This window comes from Cetorhinus maximus, unplaced genomic scaffold (genome assembly GCF_964194155.1).
Source record: "Cetorhinus maximus unplaced genomic scaffold, sCetMax3.hap1.1 HAP1_SCAFFOLD_1215, whole genome shotgun sequence".
Taxonomy (NCBI): Eukaryota; Metazoa; Chordata; class Chondrichthyes; order Lamniformes; family Cetorhinidae; genus Cetorhinus; species Cetorhinus maximus.
Window position 1 is genome coordinate 72,006 of NW_027597157.1, and position 17,995 is coordinate 90,000.

At 50.0% G+C, this 17,995-nt stretch overlaps 3 protein-coding genes and 8 non-coding genes across 11 annotated transcripts in view; 9 read left to right on the forward strand and 2 right to left on the reverse strand.

The window, feature by feature from the left end:
• Positions 1-137: 137 nt before the first annotated feature.
• On the forward strand, positions 138-258 carry LOC144675900 (small nucleolar RNA SNORD22). The gene has a single exon (XR_013575195.1). It is a non-coding gene; the product is annotated as a small nucleolar RNA SNORD22 (small nucleolar RNA).
• Positions 259-2,056: 1,798 nt separating this feature from the next.
• On the forward strand, positions 2,057-6,426 carry LOC144675894 (uncharacterized). The gene is made up of 8 exons (XM_078536435.1): positions 2,057-2,483; positions 2,894-2,941; positions 3,392-3,439; positions 3,849-3,896; positions 4,346-4,393; positions 4,803-4,850; positions 5,267-5,389; positions 6,280-6,426. Exons 1-8 carry the CDS (start codon positions 2,388-2,390, stop codon positions 6,406-6,408), a joined length of 588 nt encoding a protein of 195 aa, XP_078392561.1. The 5' UTR covers positions 2,057-2,387; the 3' UTR covers positions 6,409-6,426.
• On the forward strand, positions 2,525-2,597 carry LOC144675898 (small nucleolar RNA SNORD31). The gene has a single exon (XR_013575193.1). It is a non-coding gene; the product is annotated as a small nucleolar RNA SNORD31 (small nucleolar RNA).
• On the forward strand, positions 2,983-3,055 carry LOC144675901 (small nucleolar RNA SNORD31). The gene has a single exon (XR_013575196.1). It is a non-coding gene; the product is annotated as a small nucleolar RNA SNORD31 (small nucleolar RNA).
• LOC144675902 (small nucleolar RNA SNORD31) lies at positions 3,481-3,553 on the forward strand. The gene has a single exon (XR_013575197.1). It is a non-coding gene; the product is annotated as a small nucleolar RNA SNORD31 (small nucleolar RNA).
• Positions 3,938-4,010, forward strand: LOC144675903 (small nucleolar RNA SNORD31). The gene has a single exon (XR_013575198.1). It is a non-coding gene; the product is annotated as a small nucleolar RNA SNORD31 (small nucleolar RNA).
• Positions 4,435-4,507, forward strand: LOC144675904 (small nucleolar RNA SNORD31). The gene has a single exon (XR_013575199.1). It is a non-coding gene; the product is annotated as a small nucleolar RNA SNORD31 (small nucleolar RNA).
• LOC144675899 (small nucleolar RNA SNORD31) lies at positions 4,892-4,964 on the forward strand. Its single transcript, XR_013575194.1, has one exon. It is a non-coding gene; the product is annotated as a small nucleolar RNA SNORD31 (small nucleolar RNA).
• Positions 6,427-6,563: 137 nt separating the features above from the next.
• b4gat1 (beta-1,4-glucuronyltransferase 1) lies at positions 6,564-11,592 on the reverse strand. The gene is made up of 2 exons (XM_078536437.1): positions 10,137-11,592; positions 6,564-7,497 (listed from the first exon to the last, which is right to left on the reverse strand). The coding sequence occupies exons 1-2, from the start codon at positions 11,583-11,585 to the stop codon at positions 7,306-7,308; spliced, it is 1,641 nt and encodes a 546-aa protein (XP_078392563.1). The 5' UTR covers positions 11,586-11,592; the 3' UTR covers positions 6,564-7,305.
• A 2,909-nt stretch (positions 11,593-14,501) lies between these two features.
• On the forward strand, positions 14,502-14,583 carry trnas-gcu (transfer RNA serine (anticodon GCU)). The gene has a single exon. It is a non-coding gene; the product is annotated as a tRNA-Ser (tRNA).
• Positions 14,584-17,989: 3,406 nt separating this feature from the next.
• The window catches only part of LOC144675891 (equilibrative nucleoside transporter 1-like), a 5,984-nt gene continuing 5,978 nt past the window's right edge, over positions 17,990-17,995 (reverse strand). The window contains exon 3 of the mRNA XM_078536432.1: positions 17,990-17,995. This exon is cut by the window's right edge and continues 1,386 nt beyond it. The gene's annotated coding sequence lies outside the window, so the exon portion shown is untranslated.

Consider the following 17,995-nt stretch of genomic DNA (forward strand, 5'->3'; position numbering starts at 1 on the left):
AGCTCTACAGATTTAAGTCCTTTTGGTCATTCGCAAGTTACTATTGAATCTGCTTCCACCATTTAGGGCAGTGTATTTCAGATAATAGTCTTTGGGGCTGAGAATTTCTTTCCATACCCCCTGCTTACCAGGGTCTGTCCTCGGGATGATGTTAATCCACGTCTTACATGCTGTAAAGAGGCAGAACCTGCAAAGGTGAACCCACTGTCTCACAGTATGAAATGAGGATAGCTTGTTCTCTGAACAGTCTGATTGGACAAAGTGGCTGCTAATGGGGGTGCAGATTAGGCAGGAGAGTACTTCTTTCAGTGCTGTGTGCTTTTTTTCAAGGTGACTGAAGACAGGCCGGTGTTACAGACATGAACCAGGTGAGCGGCGTTTTTAATCTGATGGGGCAGCGTCACCTGCTTGTTTTGGTTTGTAAGCTGACAGCAGTGAATTTGGGCTGGTTTTGATCCATGTAACGAGGGACTTCCAGCCCCCCTCTTTCTCCCCACTGACACTTTGGGGTGTGTAAACATTGGGCAGACCCTCTCTGGGGAAAGGTGATGGCTGCCTTCTCTACTGTGGTCAGTGGACACTTTGCTCTGTCCCTGCTCCTCTTGAGTGGTCTTATGCTACCCTCAGGCCACCATGGCAGTGAGGGGCCTTTTTTCTCTCCCTTCTCCTCCCCCTCCCCCACTCATTCAGTTCAAGTGACATCAGGGTCATTGTAACCCCTAACTATTCCTCTGCTTCAGAGGAACCAGAGCTAAGGACTTGTCCAATTTACTGTTGAGTGGGTAGCTCCTGTAAAATAGAGAACCCCCAGAGTGTTTTCCAGAGGCTGCTGTCCTGAGCATCTGTTCTCATAGGTGACACTGCTCTTCTCTCTAAACACCACAGTCCTGTGATGATTATTCTTAGCTCACTTTGACCCTGTGTGAAAAGAGATTGAACACCCTGAGTGACTCCAGACTCCGCTTGAGTTCAGAGGCTCCACTGGTTTTAGTTGTTGACCACCATTTTTTCATTCCCTTTCAGCCGGAACATTGAGTCGGAGGTTGTCCCACTGACTCGGTGAGTGTTTATGATGCATGACCCACTCCACAAAGATTTCAACTCTGATCTAGGCTGATCCCAATACCAGTGCGTTGCAGTCAGGGCCAGTACTGAGGGAATGTCATGCAGTCTTTCAGAGGAGACATTAAACCAAGACCACATCTGCTCCCTCAGATGAAAGATCCCATGGCTGTTTTGGAAGAGCTGGGTGGGGCGGGGGAGTTCTCCAGTATTTAATATTTGTCCCTCAACCGGCATCAGTAAACATAAAAAATACTGATGATCTCTGACAGTTTGTAGAGTTTCCCAGCCCACAATTCGTTGTCGGGTTTGTGTTATAAACGGTGACTACTTTTACTGAAGCCATTTGAGAAAGATCCTGTAGAAATGAGTTACTAACTTGAACCTTTTTAATGCTGCAGCAAAGTGATGATTTTTTTTAGTGGAATTTCGTTCGGCTGAACTATTGTGATGTTACCAAAAAAACTGATGCAGCATGAACTGGGGTGTGCTGGGGCTGTCAGAGAGAAAACTCTGTACTGATTCCTTTTTGTCTCCTTCCAGGACAAGCGGAGTGGTTATGAACCTCTGCATTAAAACCAGGTGGGTATCTGATTGGTTTGGAAGTACAGTGTCTTATCATTCATTCAGCTACGAAATGGTCAGTGAGGACCAGATCATCCTCTGGCTTTGACTCAGTCCAGCTCCTAGTGGCCAAATGCAAACTGTACCCTGGTCAAATCAATCCCCTGTGCCCATTTAATCATTGGCATGGAGAATTCATGGTCAGCATGTGTTTGGACTGTGGAACCCCATCTGTTCCTGTGGGTGTTCTCAGACTTATTCTGTCAGTTAAATTTAAGGGAGACAATGGCATAGTGGTAATGTCACCGGACTAGTAACTGAGGCTCGGGCTAATCCTCTGGAGATACGGGTTCAAATCCCAACACAGCAGCCGGTGGAATTTAAATTCAGTTAATAAATCTGGAATTGCTAGTGAGCTAGTCTCACTAATGGCGACCATGAAACTATCGATTGTTGTAAAAACCCATCTGGTTCACTAATATCCTTCAGGGAAGGAAATCTGCCATCTGCTCTACATGTGACTCCAGACCCACAGCGATGTAGGTGACTCTTAACTGCCCCTCTGAAATGGCCGAGCAAACCACTCAGTTCAAGGGCAATTAGGATGCGTGGCAATTGCTGGGAGTTGAGGGTTGGGTTCCTGAGGAAAGCTTGGGCCAGGAGGGGGTGGGGGGCTGGGATGTTGAATTGGAGCTCAGTTGGTGGGCAGCCTAGGCTCTGCCAACTGTGACCTGGTGCTTATATATACTGAACTGGTGAGTATGATGCTGGGTAGTGGTGTGTATTACATTGACTGTCCTCTGTTACAGGTGCAGGAGACTCTGCTACAGGTGCAGGTGACTCTGCTAGCTGTCCAGGTGAGTTCAGTGTTTGAGCTGGTGAGTTGCTTGCTGTGTTACTGGCTCACATGATGACTACATTATCGCCCCAGTCTGATTATCAGATGACTGATTGGTATGTTCTGAGCCTGATTGCCATCTGAAGGGGGACTTGCTTGGAAGAGGGGTGGATCTTCTAGTCAGCAGCCAGTGTTGGAGTATCCTGATACTGTAATGCTCAGACAGCAGGCTTCTGGAAGCTGATAAGAGGTGTTTCTGGTCCCAGTGGTCTGCAGGCACATGTTTGTTGATCTAACAAGCTTGGCCTTTTGGCTAGTGACTTGCTCACTGCTCCTCACCTTCCTGTGACCTGGTGTTTATATATACTGAACTGGTGGAGTATGATGCTGGGTAGTGGTGTGTATTACATTGACTGTCCTCTGTTACAGGTGCAGGAGACTCTGCTACAGGTGCAGGTGACTCTGCTAGCTGTCCAGGTGAGTTCAGTGTTTGAGCTGGTGGGTTGCTTGCTGTGTTACTGGCTCACATGATGACTACATTATCGCCCCAGTCTGATTATCAGATGACTGATTGATATGTTCTGAGCCTGATTGCCATCTGAAGGGGGACTTGCTTGGAAGAGGGGTGGATCCTCTAGTCAGCAGCCAGTGTTGGAGTATCCTGATACTGTAATGCTCAGACAGCAGGCTTCTGGAAGCTGATAAGAGGTGTTTCACCTGTCATGTCAGCTCTGACTATTCAATTACTGGCTATTCTGGTCCCAGTGGTCTGCAGGCACATGTTTGTTGATCTAACAGCTTTGCCTTTTGGCTAGTGACTTGCTCACTGCTCCTCACCTTCCTGTGACCTGGTGTTTATATATACTGAACTGGTGGAGTATGATGCTGGGTAGTGGTGTGTATTACATTGACTGTCCTCTGTTACAGGTGCAGGAGACTCTGCTACAGGTGCAGGAGACTCTGCTGGCTGTCCAGGTGAGTTCAGTGTTTGAGCTGGTGGGTTGCTTGCTGTGTTACTGGCTCACATGATGACTACATTATCGCCCCAGTCTGATTATCAGATGACTGATTGATATGTTCTGAGCCTGATTGCCATCTGAAGGGGGACTTGCTTGGAAGAGGGGTGGATCCTCTAGTCAGCAGCCAGTGTTGGAGTATGCTGATACTGTAATGCTCAGACAGCAGGCTTCTGGAAGCTGATAAGAGGTGTTTCTGGTCCCAGTGGTCTGCAGGCACATGTTTGTTGATCTAACAGCTTAGCCTTTTGGCTAGTGACTTGCTCACTGCTCCTCACCTTCCTGTGACCTGGTGTTTATATATACTGAACTGGTGGAGTATGATGCTGGGTAGTGGTGTGTATTACATTGACTGTCCTCTGTTACAGGTGCAGGAGACTCTGCTACAGGTGCAGGAGACTCTGCTGGCTGTCCAGGTGAGTTCAGTGTTTGAGCTGGTGGGTTGCTTGCTGTGTTACTGGCTCACATGATGACTACATTATCGCCCCAGTCTGATTATCAGATGACTGATTGATATGTTCTGAGCCTGATTGCCATCTGAAGGGGGACTTGCTTGGAAGAGGGGTGGATCCTCTAGTCAGCAGCCAGTGTTGGAGTATCCTGATACTGTAATGCTCAGACAGCAGGCTTCTGGAAGCTGATAAGAGGTGTTTCACCTGTCATGTCAGCTCTGACTATTCAATTACTGGCTATTCTGGTCCCAGTGGTCTGCAGGCACATGTTTGTTGATCTAACAGCTTGGCCTTTTGGCTAGTGACTTGCTCACTGCTCCTCACCTTCCTGCGACCTGGTGCTTATATATACTGAACTGGTGAGTATGATGCTGGGTAGTGGTGTGTATTAAATTGACTGTCCTCTGTTACAGGTGCAGGAGACTCTGCTACAGGTGCAGGAGACTCTGCTGGCTGTCCAGGTGAGTTCAGTGTTTGAGCTGGTGGGTTGCTTGCTGTGTTACTGGCTCACATGATGACTACATTATCGCCCCAGTCTGATTATCAGATGACTGATTGATATGTTCTGAGCCTGATTGCCATCTGAAGGGGGACTTGCTTGGAAGAGGGGTGGATCCTCTAGTCAGCAGCCAGTGTTGGAGTATGCTGATACTGTAATGCTCAGACAGCAGGCTTCTGGAAGCTGATAAGAGGTGTTTCTGGTCCCAGTGGTCTGCAGGCACATGTTTGTTGATCTAACAGCTTAGCCTTTTGGCTAGTGACTTGCTCACTGCTCCTCACCTTCCTGTGACCTGGTGTTTATATATACTGAACTGGTGGAGTATGATGCTGGGTAGTGGTGTGTATTACATTGACTGTCCTCTGTTACAGGTGCAGGAGACTCTGCTACAGGTGCAGGAGACTCTGCTGGCTGTCCAGGTGAGTTCAGTGTTTGAGCTGGTGGGTTGCTTGCTGTGTTACTGGCTCACATGATGACTACATTATCGCCCCAGTCTGATTATCAGATGACTGATTGATATGTTCTGAGCCTGATTGCCATCTGAAGGGGGACTTGCTTGGAAGAGGCACATGTTTGTTGATCTAACAGCTTGGCCTTTTGGCTAGTGACTTGCTCACTGCTCCTCACCTTCCCTGTGCATAAGTTTAATTACTTGTATTGGGGGTGGGGGTTGAACATGGTAGAGGCTGAGGCCCTAGTGTGACCATGCACCAAGTGTGGTCCTTTAGGCTAAAGTTGGAGGGCAGGCTGAGAACAGCACTGCCAAAATCTCCCTGCATCCAGGTGGGAGCAGCTTTAATCACCAGTGTAAACTGAACAGATTCTCTCTCGGCAGGTGATCGGAGCCAAGGTGAGAACAGCAGAGTGGTGTGAAGTAAAAATGAAGCAGGTGGCTATGGTGGAAAGCATCACTGCTACCTTCCTGAGGCCATTGTGGGGAAGTGCAATCCTCCAGCAGGTGAGGCCTTCTGAATTATTTGACAGTGCCAAGTTCTCTGTTCGTTGTGTATACTGCAGGGGTGGAGGAGATGCTGGGTGAGGGTGGTCTATTCACCTTGAGCAGTGGGGTGAGGAGGCATTTGATCAGATTGACAGGGAGGGCTTTGGGAAGCAATTTTCCCCAAAACTCATGACTTGAGTTCTCCAGTCCTGGGGATGTTGCATCTTGGGTGCAGTAAGGAACCAGAACCTACTGGTTGATGTGGTGTAGGAAGAGGAGAGCTCATTTAGGGAATGTGATGGGACTAAGGCACTGTGGTAGCTTGTGTTCCAGTGGTTGGTAGGGAATACTGTACCCTTCACCCAGTCATCATTCCTGCCCTCCTGTGTTCAGTCATTGTATTGTCTAGTAGGGCTTGAATATTATACCACCCTGGTCTGATTTATCAGGTGACTGACTGGTATTTCTGATTCATACCCTCCTCCCCTCAGTTAATGGGGTATAAAAGGGCACCTCAGTCTTGAAGAGCTTAGAAATGGGTGGGGAAGAAGATGGACAGACCCTTGGGGGCCAGTCTGTTCAAGGTGGTTGTCAGGAAGCAGTTATTCAAGTGGAAATCTGGAACTTCCCGTCCCCTCCAACCTGAAGCTCGGGGAGTCTGTTTGAAATGTCAAAACCAAGATGTTTTTTGGTGGGGGTGGGGGTGTTGAGGTTCAGGCCCCTGGAAGGCAGAATGAAGAGAAAGATCAGTTGTGATTTATTTGGAATGGTGGATCAGGTTCCAGGAGCTAAAGTGTTCTTGTCAGAGATGCTCCCTAGTTCTGGAATACAGTGCAGGTTATAGCTGCAGATAAAATTGAATGATGTTCAGCTTCATGTGATGTTTTACTTCCTTGTTCTTCTCACAGGTGATGAAACAGGTGATCTGCAGTTTGCAACACTGGAAGTTAAACAGCATGGAGTGGGATCTGCCTGTACAGTTATTGTTTCTTAGTGAACCTGTTTCTGCACTAAAGCATCTGTTTATATTGAAATAAATTGCTTTTTTAAACCTTTCTGTTACTAGTCTTGTTTTGAAACACTACACAGCATTTGGTGTCACTAAAGCAGTGGATAAACAATGCTGCAGGGAGAGGTTTGATCAGAGCAGTGCCTTGGGGAATGGGTGCAACAATCACCTAGTCAACAAGCCTTGTTTTCATAATTTTAAAAATTAATTTATTCCATTTTAAAAGTTCACACTACAAAATATACAAACATGTACATGATCCTTTCATCTTTCACCCCACTAATGATGATTGCAGCCTGGCAGGGTCCCTCGACTGACTGTTTCCTGTAATCCTGGTGTGGCAGCAATAACAAAATACCGACAATGGACATTTTGGCAAAGTGATGCTCCATACATGAGGCAATGGCACCAACATAGGGACGACAGCTCCTAGAGCTTACCACACAGTAATAGGATATGGGGGTGATATTACCTAGGTTAGTGACAAACCCATCCCCACCAGTACTATAGTCATGGTGGCAGACCTGTCCCCATCAGTACTGTATCCCAGTGTTATACAGTGACAGACCTGTACCCAGCAGTACTGTATCTGTGTTATACAGTGACAGACCTGTACTACAGTGGTATGTAGTGCCCATCCCCACAAGTACTGTACCCTAGTGTTATAGTGACAGACCAGTCTCCACCAGTCCTGTACCTTAGTGTTATCTAGCAACAGACCTTACTGATGATTTGTTACCCCTTCCGATCCAGAAACACCCAGCGGGAAGGGTAGATGTCCAAAGGCAAAATCATCTACCCTGCCAATAGCCACAAAGCTCATGTCCAGCATCTTGGAATGAGGGTGCAGGGGCAGTTCTCTCCGCTTCTACCCCTCCCTCCTGAGAGAGGCACCATCATCTGGGGGACTGGGTGGGAGGTGACTTCAGCAGCGGCGAGGTGAGTCGGGGTATTTCAGCTTCAGCTCCTGTTTAAACTGTCGGAAAAGGATTCTGTTGCGCCTGTTCTCCTCGTCTTTCTGCGGGTGGAACTCGCTGGCCAGTTTGAAGCCCTTGTGGATGAGGAACGCGTTGTCCAGCACTGCAAAGGTATAGCCAGCGACGTGGAGTTCACACGCCTGGCAGGAGAAATTAAATTAAACCGGTGAAAGCAGGGAATTAAACTTGTGGTTAAGCAACAATCCTTTCAGAATGTCACCAAAGTGCCAGAAAAATTCAACTCAGCCAGAACTCTCATCCACATCCCAATGAATCAAATCCCTCCCTAAACCCCTCATTCTTGCTTTCCCTTCAAGAAAAGGGAGTCATGTTGCTGAAACTACATCTTGCACACATCAGGACAAACACAAGAACACCAAATTTCAAACAATCTCAACAATTGATACAACAGGAGAAAAGGGTGTTGATTGGTTGGGAATTTGACCCTGATTGGCCAAGATGTTGCCATGGAGAAAGGAATGGGGAACAATAGGCTCCCCAAGCTCCCGGGTAATTTTAAAAATATTCACTTAAGGGGTGTGGGCGTCGCTGGCTGGGCCGGCATTTATTGCCCATCCCTAATTGCCCCTTGAGAAGGTGGTGGGGAGGTGCTGCCTTGAACTGCTGCAGTCCATGTGGTGTAGGTACATCCACAGTGCGGATAGGGAGGGAGTTCCAGGATGTCGACCCGGGGACAATGAATATATTTCCAAGTCAGGGTGGTGAGTGGCTTGGAGGGGAACATTCCAGGTGGTGGTGTTCTAAGAAGGCGCGAGGCTAGAACATATTTCTTTTATTTGCAGAGGCCAGGTCCCTGCGTGTGAATTCTGTCACTTCTAGCCAAAGTAAATGAGCTCAACCGATTATCTTAAACTAGTTGTTAGTGTAGCAATTAGCGCACTCAGAGTTGTTCACCAAGTGCTGTCCAATCACAGAATCACATCCAACAGTAGATGTTTTGGGTTTTTCTCCTGTAGTATAAATTGTTGTGATCATTTGAAATTTGGTATTCTTGCTTTTGTCCTGACGTGTGTAAGACGAAAAGCTTTGGCCACATGTCTCTTTTCACCAAGCTCCATACTATCAAGTGCCTGTTTAAGATACTCCTTAAAGTCAAGATTTTCATCCACTCTCTTAATAGCTCCTCATGAGGCCCAGTATCTCATAACACTCCCATCGATCACCTTGTATAAAAGTCCCAGGAAACGTTTTGTGAATCCACAAGAATGAACTGAATGATTGGCTGATTGTAAATGGGAGCTTTGACGAGTCCTACGTTAATCCTCCAGTGTGTTTAGCTCTGTTTTGTGACACGCCGTGGTCAGAGGTGACTGAAAGGGGGAAATGTTGAGAAACCCCCTGCGCCTCCATTGAACAAATGCTTCAATGGACCGAATTTCCAGGAGGCCAGGAGAATGTGGGACACAAAGGATAACAAATTGATAGAATTTAGAACAATAAGTGTTGTGAGTAGGTGGATGGGCACCAAGACCAGGTGGAAATGGTGTTTTCAACACAGGGCTGTAACAGGTAATAAAACTCTTGAGTCCTGATATCACTGCGCTGATATTCCCACGTTAGAAGAGTGACTACACTTCAAAAAGTACTTCATCGGCTGTTAAGTGTTTTGAGATGTCCAGTGATTGTGGGAAGTGCTACATAAAAACTAATCTGTGTCAAGTCTTTGGAATAAAATATAATGTTACCTGTACAGATATTACTTTGAATCATTTCAGAGGTTAAAGGGTTAATTGCCTAAGACCCCTCATTCTTGAGCATTTAATTCTGTGAAAGGTGCAGTTTAAATACAAGTTGCTGCTGCTTGAAAACAGTGTCCCTGAAATAGATTAACAGACGCTGAATCGAGGTCTTGTACACATGGGGAGGACACCAACCACCTCCCCACCACCCGTCACCTCCCCCTCACCGCCCACCTTCCCCCACCCCCTCCCCACTCCCCCCCACCCCAACTCACCTCCGCCCACTCCCCCCTGCTCTTCTTCCAATAGTGGCCGTGGGATCTTTTACACCCGCCCGAGAGGGCAGACGGGGCCTCGGTTTAATGTCTCATCCTGAAAGACGGCGCCTCTGACAGTCCGGCACTCCCTCAGCACTGACCCTCTGACAGTGCGGCGCTCCCTCAGCACTGACCCTCCGACAGTGCGGCACTCCCTCAGCCCTGACCCTCTGACAGTTCGGCGCTCCCTCAGCACTGACTCCCGGACAGTGTGGCGCTCCCTCAGTACTGACCCTCTGTCAGTGCGGTGTTCCCTCAATACTAACCCTTTGACAGTGCGGTGCTCCATCCCTCAGTACCAATCCTCTGACAGTGCAGCCCATGTCCAGGGTCACACATAGAGACAACTTGGGTACGTGGGGTGCTGTTACCCAGAACAGTTTGTGTTGGAAAGGTATCACAGCCACGCCAAACACCCTGTCTGTGATACCTCTCATAGCCCACCAGCTCATCCATATGAACCAGTTCAGGGTAACAACACCCCATAAACCCCAGGTATTACCCTGATGGGGATAGCTTGTGATGCCTTTCACGGTAGAGCAGTTCAACTACACTCACCGTTTGTAACAAAAGAGTAACAAACGAGTTGCACTAACAGCCGTAACCCCCACATCTTTGCTCCACCCGTTACCATCTGGTGATGCCCATCAAGAACCATTAGCTCACCCACGATAACCGTCCTGGGTCACACGCATACCACCACCCCCCACAACCCACCCCCAAGTTGGCATCCTGTGATGCCCAAACAGTCGAACAGCTCACCTGGCTGATGCGGTTGAAGCCGTACTGCTCGAACCTCTGGTCATAGGGGGGCACGGTGGCCCGAGCGATGTAGAAGGGCTCCCAGGGGTCGGTCCAGCGCTGGGTGTAGGCCACACGGAGGCCCGGCCCGCCGGCGGGCAGGTTGATCCAGCGGCTGTAGTTGGTGGGGGCCTGGCAGCGAGGGCACAGCTCGGAGTAGAAGGGACGCACCTCGGCCACCTGGTAGAGACGCTGGAGTTCGGCCTTGTCCCAGGGCAGGCGGCGGCTGTGGCGGATCTCCAGGGCGGGGAGGACGAAGAGGGTGCGGTCGGCGGCGGCGGCGGGCTCCTGCGGCAAGGCGGCACCCCGGGGGTCTGGCTCCTGAGGCAAGGCGGCACCCCGGGGGTCTGGCTCCTGAGGCAAGGCGGCACCCCGGGGGTCGGGACCCCGCGGCAAGGCGGCACCCCGGGGGTCGGGACCCCGCGGCAAAGCGGCACCCCGGGGGTCGGGCTCCCCCGGCAAAGCGGCACCCCGGGGGTCGGGACCCCCCGGCAAGGCGGCACCCCGGGGGTCGGGCTCCTGCGGCAAAGCGGCACCCCGGGGGTCGGGACCCCCCGGCAAGGCGGCACCCCGGGGGTCGGGCTCCTGCGGCAAAGCGGCACCCCGGGGGCTGGCCATGAGCTCCAGGAAGAGGGAGTGCAGCCCCCCGCTGGGCAGCATGTCCATGTCGATGAGGAGGACGTAGCGGGAGGCCAGGGCCTCCCGGGCCGCGTTGCGGAGCAGGTTGTTGGGGTAGGAGGTGTTGCCCAGGGCGTAGTTCCGGCGCTGGAGCCGGAGGCGGTGCAGGGGGGCCAGGGCCCGCCGGCAGGGAGGGTGAGGCTCGGGCTCGGCGTCCAAATCCAGCCCGGGGTCCCAGTGGGCCTCGTCCTCCTCCCCGCCCGGGCCCGGCAGGGGGAAGGGGGGCAGGCGGAGCCGGCTGGGGGTGACCAGGGTGAAGGTGACGGTGTCGCGCAGCCCCGGGCAGTATAACTCCAGTCTCCGCAGGGCCAGCAGCGCCTGCAGCAGCTCCCCGGCCGGGGCGAAGACGGCCACGGCCAGCGGGCCCTGCCAGCGCCGCACCAGGGCCGGCAGCTGGTGCAGGTTGTGCACCGAGCTGTGGGTGGCCAGGCTCAGCTCCAGGCCGGGGCTCTGGGCCGCCCGGGCCGCCACCGGGCTCCGGCTGACGTCCCGGTACAGCCGGTAGCGGCCGCTGGCATCCAGCCCGGCGTCGGCGGGAAGCCGCCAGCCCCCGGCCCCGGGCTCGGGCCCCGGCTCCAACCCCCGGCCCCGGCCCCGGGCCTCGAAGAGCTGCGAGTAGCGGCGCCGCTGTTGGCGGCCGTGGATCCCCGAGAGCAGCGCCAGGTAGAGGAGCTGGAGAGCGGCCACCAGCAGCAAAGCGCCGAGCACCGCCTGGAACAGAGAGAGCCGCATCCGCACCATCCTCTCCCTCACCCTCCTCTCCCTCCCTCTCCCAGCTCCTCCACACCCCTCCCCCCTCACCCTCCTCTCCCTCCCCCCTCACCCTCCTCTCCTCCCCCCGCTCTCCTCTCCCTCCCCCCCTCACCCCCTCTCTCCCCTGCCCCCTCTCCCCACTCCTCCACACCTCTCCCCCATCCTCTTCTCCCTCACCTTCCCTCCACACCTCCCCCCCCACCCCCCCCGCTCCTCCACACCTCCCCCCTCACCCTCTCCCCCAGCCTCTTCTCCCTCACCCTCCCCCCCAGCCTCTTCTCCCTCACCCTCCCCCCCAGCCTCTTCTCCGCCCCCCCCCCCACCCCGCTCTCCTCACCCTCTCTCCTCAATACTACCTGTCTCCTCCACTTATCTTTGTATCATCTGCAAACTAAGCCAGGATGCCCTCAGTTCCTTCATCCAGATCATTAATGTATAAAGTGAAAAGTTGTGGTCCCAACACTGACCCCTGCGGAACTCCACTAGTCACCGGCCGCCATCCTGAGAAGGACCCCCTTATCCCCACTCTCTGCCTCCTGCCAGACAGCCAATCTTCTATCCATGCTAGTACCTTGCCTCTAACACCATGGGCTCTTATCTTACTGAGCAGCCTCCTGTGCGGCTTGTCAAAGGCCTTCTGGAAGTCCAAGTAGATAACATCCATTGGCTCTCCTTTGTCTAACCTACTTGTTACCTCCTCAAAGAATTCTAACAGATTTGTCAGGCATGACCTCCCCTTGATGAAACCATGCTGACTTTGCCCTATTTTACCATGCACTTCCAAGTATTCTGAAATCTCATCCTTAATAATGGACTCTAAAATCTTACCAACGACCGAGGTCAGGCTAATCGGCCTGTAATTTCCCGTCTTTTGCCTCACTCCCTTCTTAAACAGGGGGGTTACATTAGCGATTTTCCAGTCCTCTGGGACCCTCCCTGACTCCAGTGATTCCTGAAAGATCACCACTAACGCCTCCACTATCTCTTCAGCTATCTCCTTCAGAACTCTGGGGTGTAATCCATCTGGTCCAGGTGATTTATCCACCTTCAGACCTTTCAGTTTTCCTAGCACCCTCTCCTTGGTAATGGCCACCATACTCACCTCTGCCCCCCGGCTCTCTTGAACTTTGGGGATGTCACTCGTGTCTTCCACTGTGAAGACTGACGCAAAGTACCTATTCAGTTCCTCCACCATTTCTTTGTTCCCCACTACTACTTCTCCAGCGTCATTTTCCAGCGGCCCAATGTCCACTTTAGCCTCTCTCTTACCCTTTATATATCTAAAAAAACTCTTGCAATCTTCTTTTATATTACTGGCTAGTTTACCCTCATATTTAATCTTCTCCCTCCTTATTTCTTTTTTAGTTGTCCTCTGTTGGTCTTTGTAGACTTCCCAATTCCCTGGTTTCCCACTGCTCTTCGCCGCATTGTATGCTTTCTCTTTAGCTTTTATGCTGTCCCTGACTTCCCTTGTCAGCCATGGTTGCCTCATCCTCCTTTTAGTATGCCTCACCCACCGCCTCACCTGGTGTGCTGTCTCCCGAAAGGAGGGGATTAAAATCTGTCTTCAATTGGGAGACTCTTCTGAAAGCGAAACTGACATTTAAAAAAAAAATAGAAAGTTGGAGGGTGGGGGGAGGATGGAGAAAAACACCCAGGGCAAAGGAGGAATTCCAACACATTTATTCCCTAATAAATTCGAGTTTTTTTTCCCAAAAAATATACTTTATTCATAAAATATCTGGAAGAACATTACAAAACATTTCCATAATAAAAGTAAAAAAACTGCGGATGCTGGAAATCCAAAACAAAAACAAAAATAGCTGGAAAAACTCAGCAGGTCTGGCAGCATCTGCGGAGAGGGACACAATTAACCTTTCGAGTCCGTATGACTCTTCAACAACAGAACTAAGTTAAAAATAGGAAAGAGGTGAAATATAAGCTGGTTTAAGAGGGGCGGGGGGGTGGTAGAGCTGGAATTTCTAAATGGCCATCACAAAGAGAACAACTGGAGGATCATCAACTCGGTGAAAGACGTTCTTTGGTCTGCCGGAAACTTGTTGGTCTTCCAGCGCAAAGAGTTGTCCCCGACCGAGTGTGGCGGACTGGCACAATCCAAAGTCCAGGACGACGTGCTGAGGGACGCACTAAAGCTTGGGGCAGCTGCCGCAAAGGCGCAATGGGGAAGGGTCGCTGTCTAAGACCTTTCTGCCACAGCGCACCGAGGGACTGGGAACTGTTTAAACCTCCTCGGGCTGTACAGCTCAAAATGAAAGGCTGTAAATGATTGTAATATTGTTTGTACTGATGCACCTGGTGATACATTTTGTAAAAGTTGAACCGGATTGTACCCTTGTAGTGGTGTTTTTGAAATGGTTTGGAATGTGGTTGAAGATATTTTATGAATAAAGTATATTTTTGCAAAAAAAAACAATTTTCAACTTGAACACGGATCACGAGGTGCTTCAATACAAATCAATGAATATTACAGTCATTTCAATATGGTCATTACAGACAGTGCGACGGTATTGGAGTTATCAATAGACATCATGTTGCACCCTGCGCTGCTTCAATACAATGATAATATATTTAGTATTCACTCATCCGAGTGGTGATCGAACGCAGATTCATCTGAGGAAGGAGGGCAGGGGGAGGGGAGTGGAGGGGGTCCTTTGGAGCTAAGTTGTGCCCGACGAGCAGGGCGAGGGATGGAACGTCGAGACAATGAATTCGAACGCGGCGACAAATGAGTTCGAACGCGGCAACAAATGAATTCGAACGTCGGGACAAAGGATCGAACGTTGCGACAACTGTATCCGTTCGGAAATGCTCAATGGCAACAATGTAACCAGGTGTCGAGCTCATGGAATCCTGAGGCCGGCTGCACTTGTGGCGGACGAGGTGGCCGAGTGGTTAAGGCGATGGACTGCTAATCCATTGTGCTCTGCACGCGTGGGTTCGAATCCCATCCTCGTCGATGCTTTTTTTTTCCCCCTTCCCCCCCCCCACTCCCTAAATTCGCGTCTTTGGTTTCATTTTCGCGCGTGTGCGCTTTCTTTCCTTTATTTTTTTTTTAAATTAAAAAAAAAAGTGAAACCAAAGGAGCGAGAGACACGTCCAAATTAAACGGGGAAGATTTGGGAGGTGGGGGTGGGAAAACACTGAATTGAATGTTTCTTTTTGAAATGAAACACGGGAAATTTTAGGAGGAAAAGTTAAATTAAATCATATGGAGGGGAAGGGGAAGGGGAAAGGAAAGAATTACAGGGCTTTGAGGAAAAGGCAACAGGTGAGAGCTGGCACAGACACGAGGGGCCGAATGGCCTTCTCCTGAGCTGTAATCATTGCGATTCTAAATAGAACTGACATGGGAAAGATTTAACTGAAAGGTGGATGTGGGGAAGGGGGATGGGGGAGAAATTGAATGTTAAATGGGAAGGGGGTGGGGGGAAATGCTTAAATTACACAGAGCTTGAGGGCTAGAAACAGGCCATTCGGCCCGTCTGCTCTGTGCTGGTGTTAAAGCTCCAATCGAGTATAACCACCACGAGCTGTTGGAAAAGTTCCTTCAGCTCAATCTATTTTTAAACGCTCAGGAAAGAGTCTTGCGAATCAGTTTTGTTACTGAGGCTGGGGCAGTGTTTTATAACGGCTGTGGATTGGTTTTATTTTCGGAGAATCGAACCCCAAAATACAGGAAACGTTGGATTTGCAGAGCCGGGGGTGTCAGGGAGCTGGGAGACAGAGGGCTCCTGAAGCCTGTCCCACTGTTCCATGAGTTCATGGCTGATTTCTCATCTCGCTACATCATAACCCACCTTGGCACCATACCCTGAATAACACAAATCTCAAGATTTAAAATTAACAATTGCCATTTGCGGATTTATACCAGCCTTTGTGTGCAGGAATGTGCCCTTACTCCAGCTCTTAATTTTTTGGACTATGCCCCCCCCCTGGTCCTAAACTCCCCGAATGTCAAGAAGTAATTGCCCTCCATCTACCCTGCCTGTTGCCCTGCTCTTGCATGTAGCCCCATTCACTCACATTCTATCCCACCCCCCCGGGTTAAAGGGACACCCCACCCTGATTTTAATTGGCGCTTCCCTCTCAGCCACGTGGCAAAGCCTCGTGGCTGGAGCAAAGAAAGATCCCAGAAGCGGACCACAAGAGCCTCGCATCACCACCCAGTGGCTGGTGTGGCCATCTGCACCGTGTCACAACTTGTGTTGAAATAAATAGGCTTAAAATCATGTAGCCTTTTGACAAGGGGAGAGAGAGAGAGAGAGAGAGGGGAAGAAACTGTTTCCAGTGGCAGGAGGGTCGGTAACCAGGGGGACAGAGATTGAGGAGAATCGGGAAAAGGAGGGGGAAGATGAGCATTTTTTTTCCCCTGTAAACGGCGAGTTATGACGATCTGGAAAAAAAAACTGCTTCAATTGCAATTTTTCAGAAGCGAATTGGATAAATGCCTTATGTGCAAGTAGCAGGGGAGAATGAGACTAGGTCTCTGAAAGAGCTGGGCGGAGACACAGAGGGCTGAATGGCTTTCTTCCTGACCGTATCATTCTAGGATTTGTATCACACTTTTAATGTAGGAAGAATCCCACTCCTACACCGGCCAAACAGGATTTACCCACTCCCATCAGCAAGCCTGCCAGCCCACGCTCAGTAACAACTCTCCCTTACTAATCTCATACCAAGTCCTGTTCACCCCCCACCCCCAACACACACACACATTACTTACTAACCTACATTGGCTGACATCTCCATTTTCAATTTATAAAAATACATTCACGGGATGTGGGTGTCGCTGTCTAGGCCCAGCATTTATAGCCCACCCCTAATTGCCCCTCGAGAAGGTGGTGGCGAGCTGCCTTCTTGAGCCGCAGCAGTCCATGTGGTGTAGGTACACCCACCGTGCTGTTAGGGAGGGAGTTCCAGGATTTTGACCCAGCGACAGTGAAGGAACGGCCGATATATTTCCAAGTCAGGATGGTGAGTGGCTGGGAGGGGAACTTGCAGGTGGTGGTGTTCCCGTGTGTCTGCTGCCCTTGTCCTTCTAGATGGTAGTGGTCCCAACTATGTTTACAAAGCCCATCATGACCTCCCCCACTTGTGTCTATAACTACCTTCAGCCTGATAAGCCTTGGAGTCTTCCAAGTTTCTCCAATTCTGGCCACCTTCAACTCCCTTCACCCTATTATGGCCATAAAGTCTGGAACTCACTCCCCGGTATGTTATTCTATATATAAACCCTCGAACACCTCGATTAGATTCCAGTCTGTAACTCACTCCCGGGTATCTGTTATTCTATATGTAAACCCTCGATTAGATTCCAGTCTGTAACTCACTCCCGGGTATCTGTTATTCTATGTATAAACCCCCCAAACCCCTCGATTAGATTCCAGTCTGTAACTCACTCCCGGGTATCTGTTATTCTATATATAAACCACCCTGACCCCCTCAATTAGATTCCAGTCTGTGACTCACTCCCGGGTATCTGTTATTCTAAATATAAACCTCCCCGAACCCCTCGATTAGATTCCAGTCTGTAACTCACTCCCGGGTATCTGTTATTCTATATATAAACCCCCCAAACCCCTCGATTAAATTCCAGTCTGTAACTCACTCCCGGGTATCTGTTATTCTATATATAAACCACCCCGAACCCCTCGATTAGATTCCAGTCTGTAACTCACTCCCGGGTATCTGTTATTCTATATATAAACCACCCTGACCCCCTCAATTAGATTCCAGTCTGTGACTCACTCCCGGGTATCTGTTATTCTAAATATAAACCTCCCCGAACCCCTCGATTAGATTCCAGTCTGTAACTCACTCCCGGGTATCTGTTATTCTATATATAAACCACCCGAACCCCTCGATTAGATTCCAGTCTGTAACTCACTCCCGGTTATCTGTTATTCTAAATATAAACCACCCCGAACCCCTCGATTAGATTCCAGTCTGTAACTCACTCCCGGGTATCTGTTATTCTAAATATAAACCACCCCGAACCCCTCGATTAGATTCCAGCCTGTAACTCACTCCCGGGTATCTGTTATTCTAAATATAAACCACCCCGAACCCCTCGATTAGATTCCAGTCTGTAACTCACTCCCGGGTATCTGTTATTCTAAATATAAACCACCCCGAACCCCTCGATTAGATTCCAGTCTGTAACTCACTCCCGGGTATCTGTTATTCTAAATATAAACCACCCCGAACCCCTCGATTAGATTCCAGTCTGTAACTCACTCCCAGGTATCTGTTATTCTAAATATAAACCACCCCGAACCCCTCGATTAGATTCAAGCCGATTGTAGCCCCATGTTTCACTGTTGTCAACACCTATTAGTAAACATCAAACTTAGACAATGATTGGATTG

Excerpts from the sequence above, each read along its gene's own strand:
- LOC144675894 (XM_078536435.1), top strand. The coding sequence starts at position 2,388 with ATGATGCTGGGTAGTGGTGTGTATTACATTGACTGTCCTCTGTTACAG. Across the intron at positions 3,440-3,848 it reads AGACTCTGCTGGCTGTCCAG|GTGCAGGAGACTCTGCTACA; the intron begins GTGAGTTCAGTG and ends CCTCTGTTACAG. Across the intron at positions 5,390-6,279 it reads GAAGTGCAATCCTCCAGCAG|GTGATGAAACAGGTGATCTG; the intron begins GTGAGGCCTTCT and ends TTCTTCTCACAG.
- b4gat1 (XM_078536437.1), bottom strand. The coding sequence starts at position 11,585 with ATGCGGCTCTCTCTGTTCCAGGCGGTGCTCGGCGCTTTGCTGCTGGTG. Across the intron at positions 7,498-10,136 it reads GCTTCAACCGCATCAGCCAG|GCGTGTGAACTCCACGTCGC; the intron begins GTGAGCTGTTCG and ends TTCTCCTGCCAG.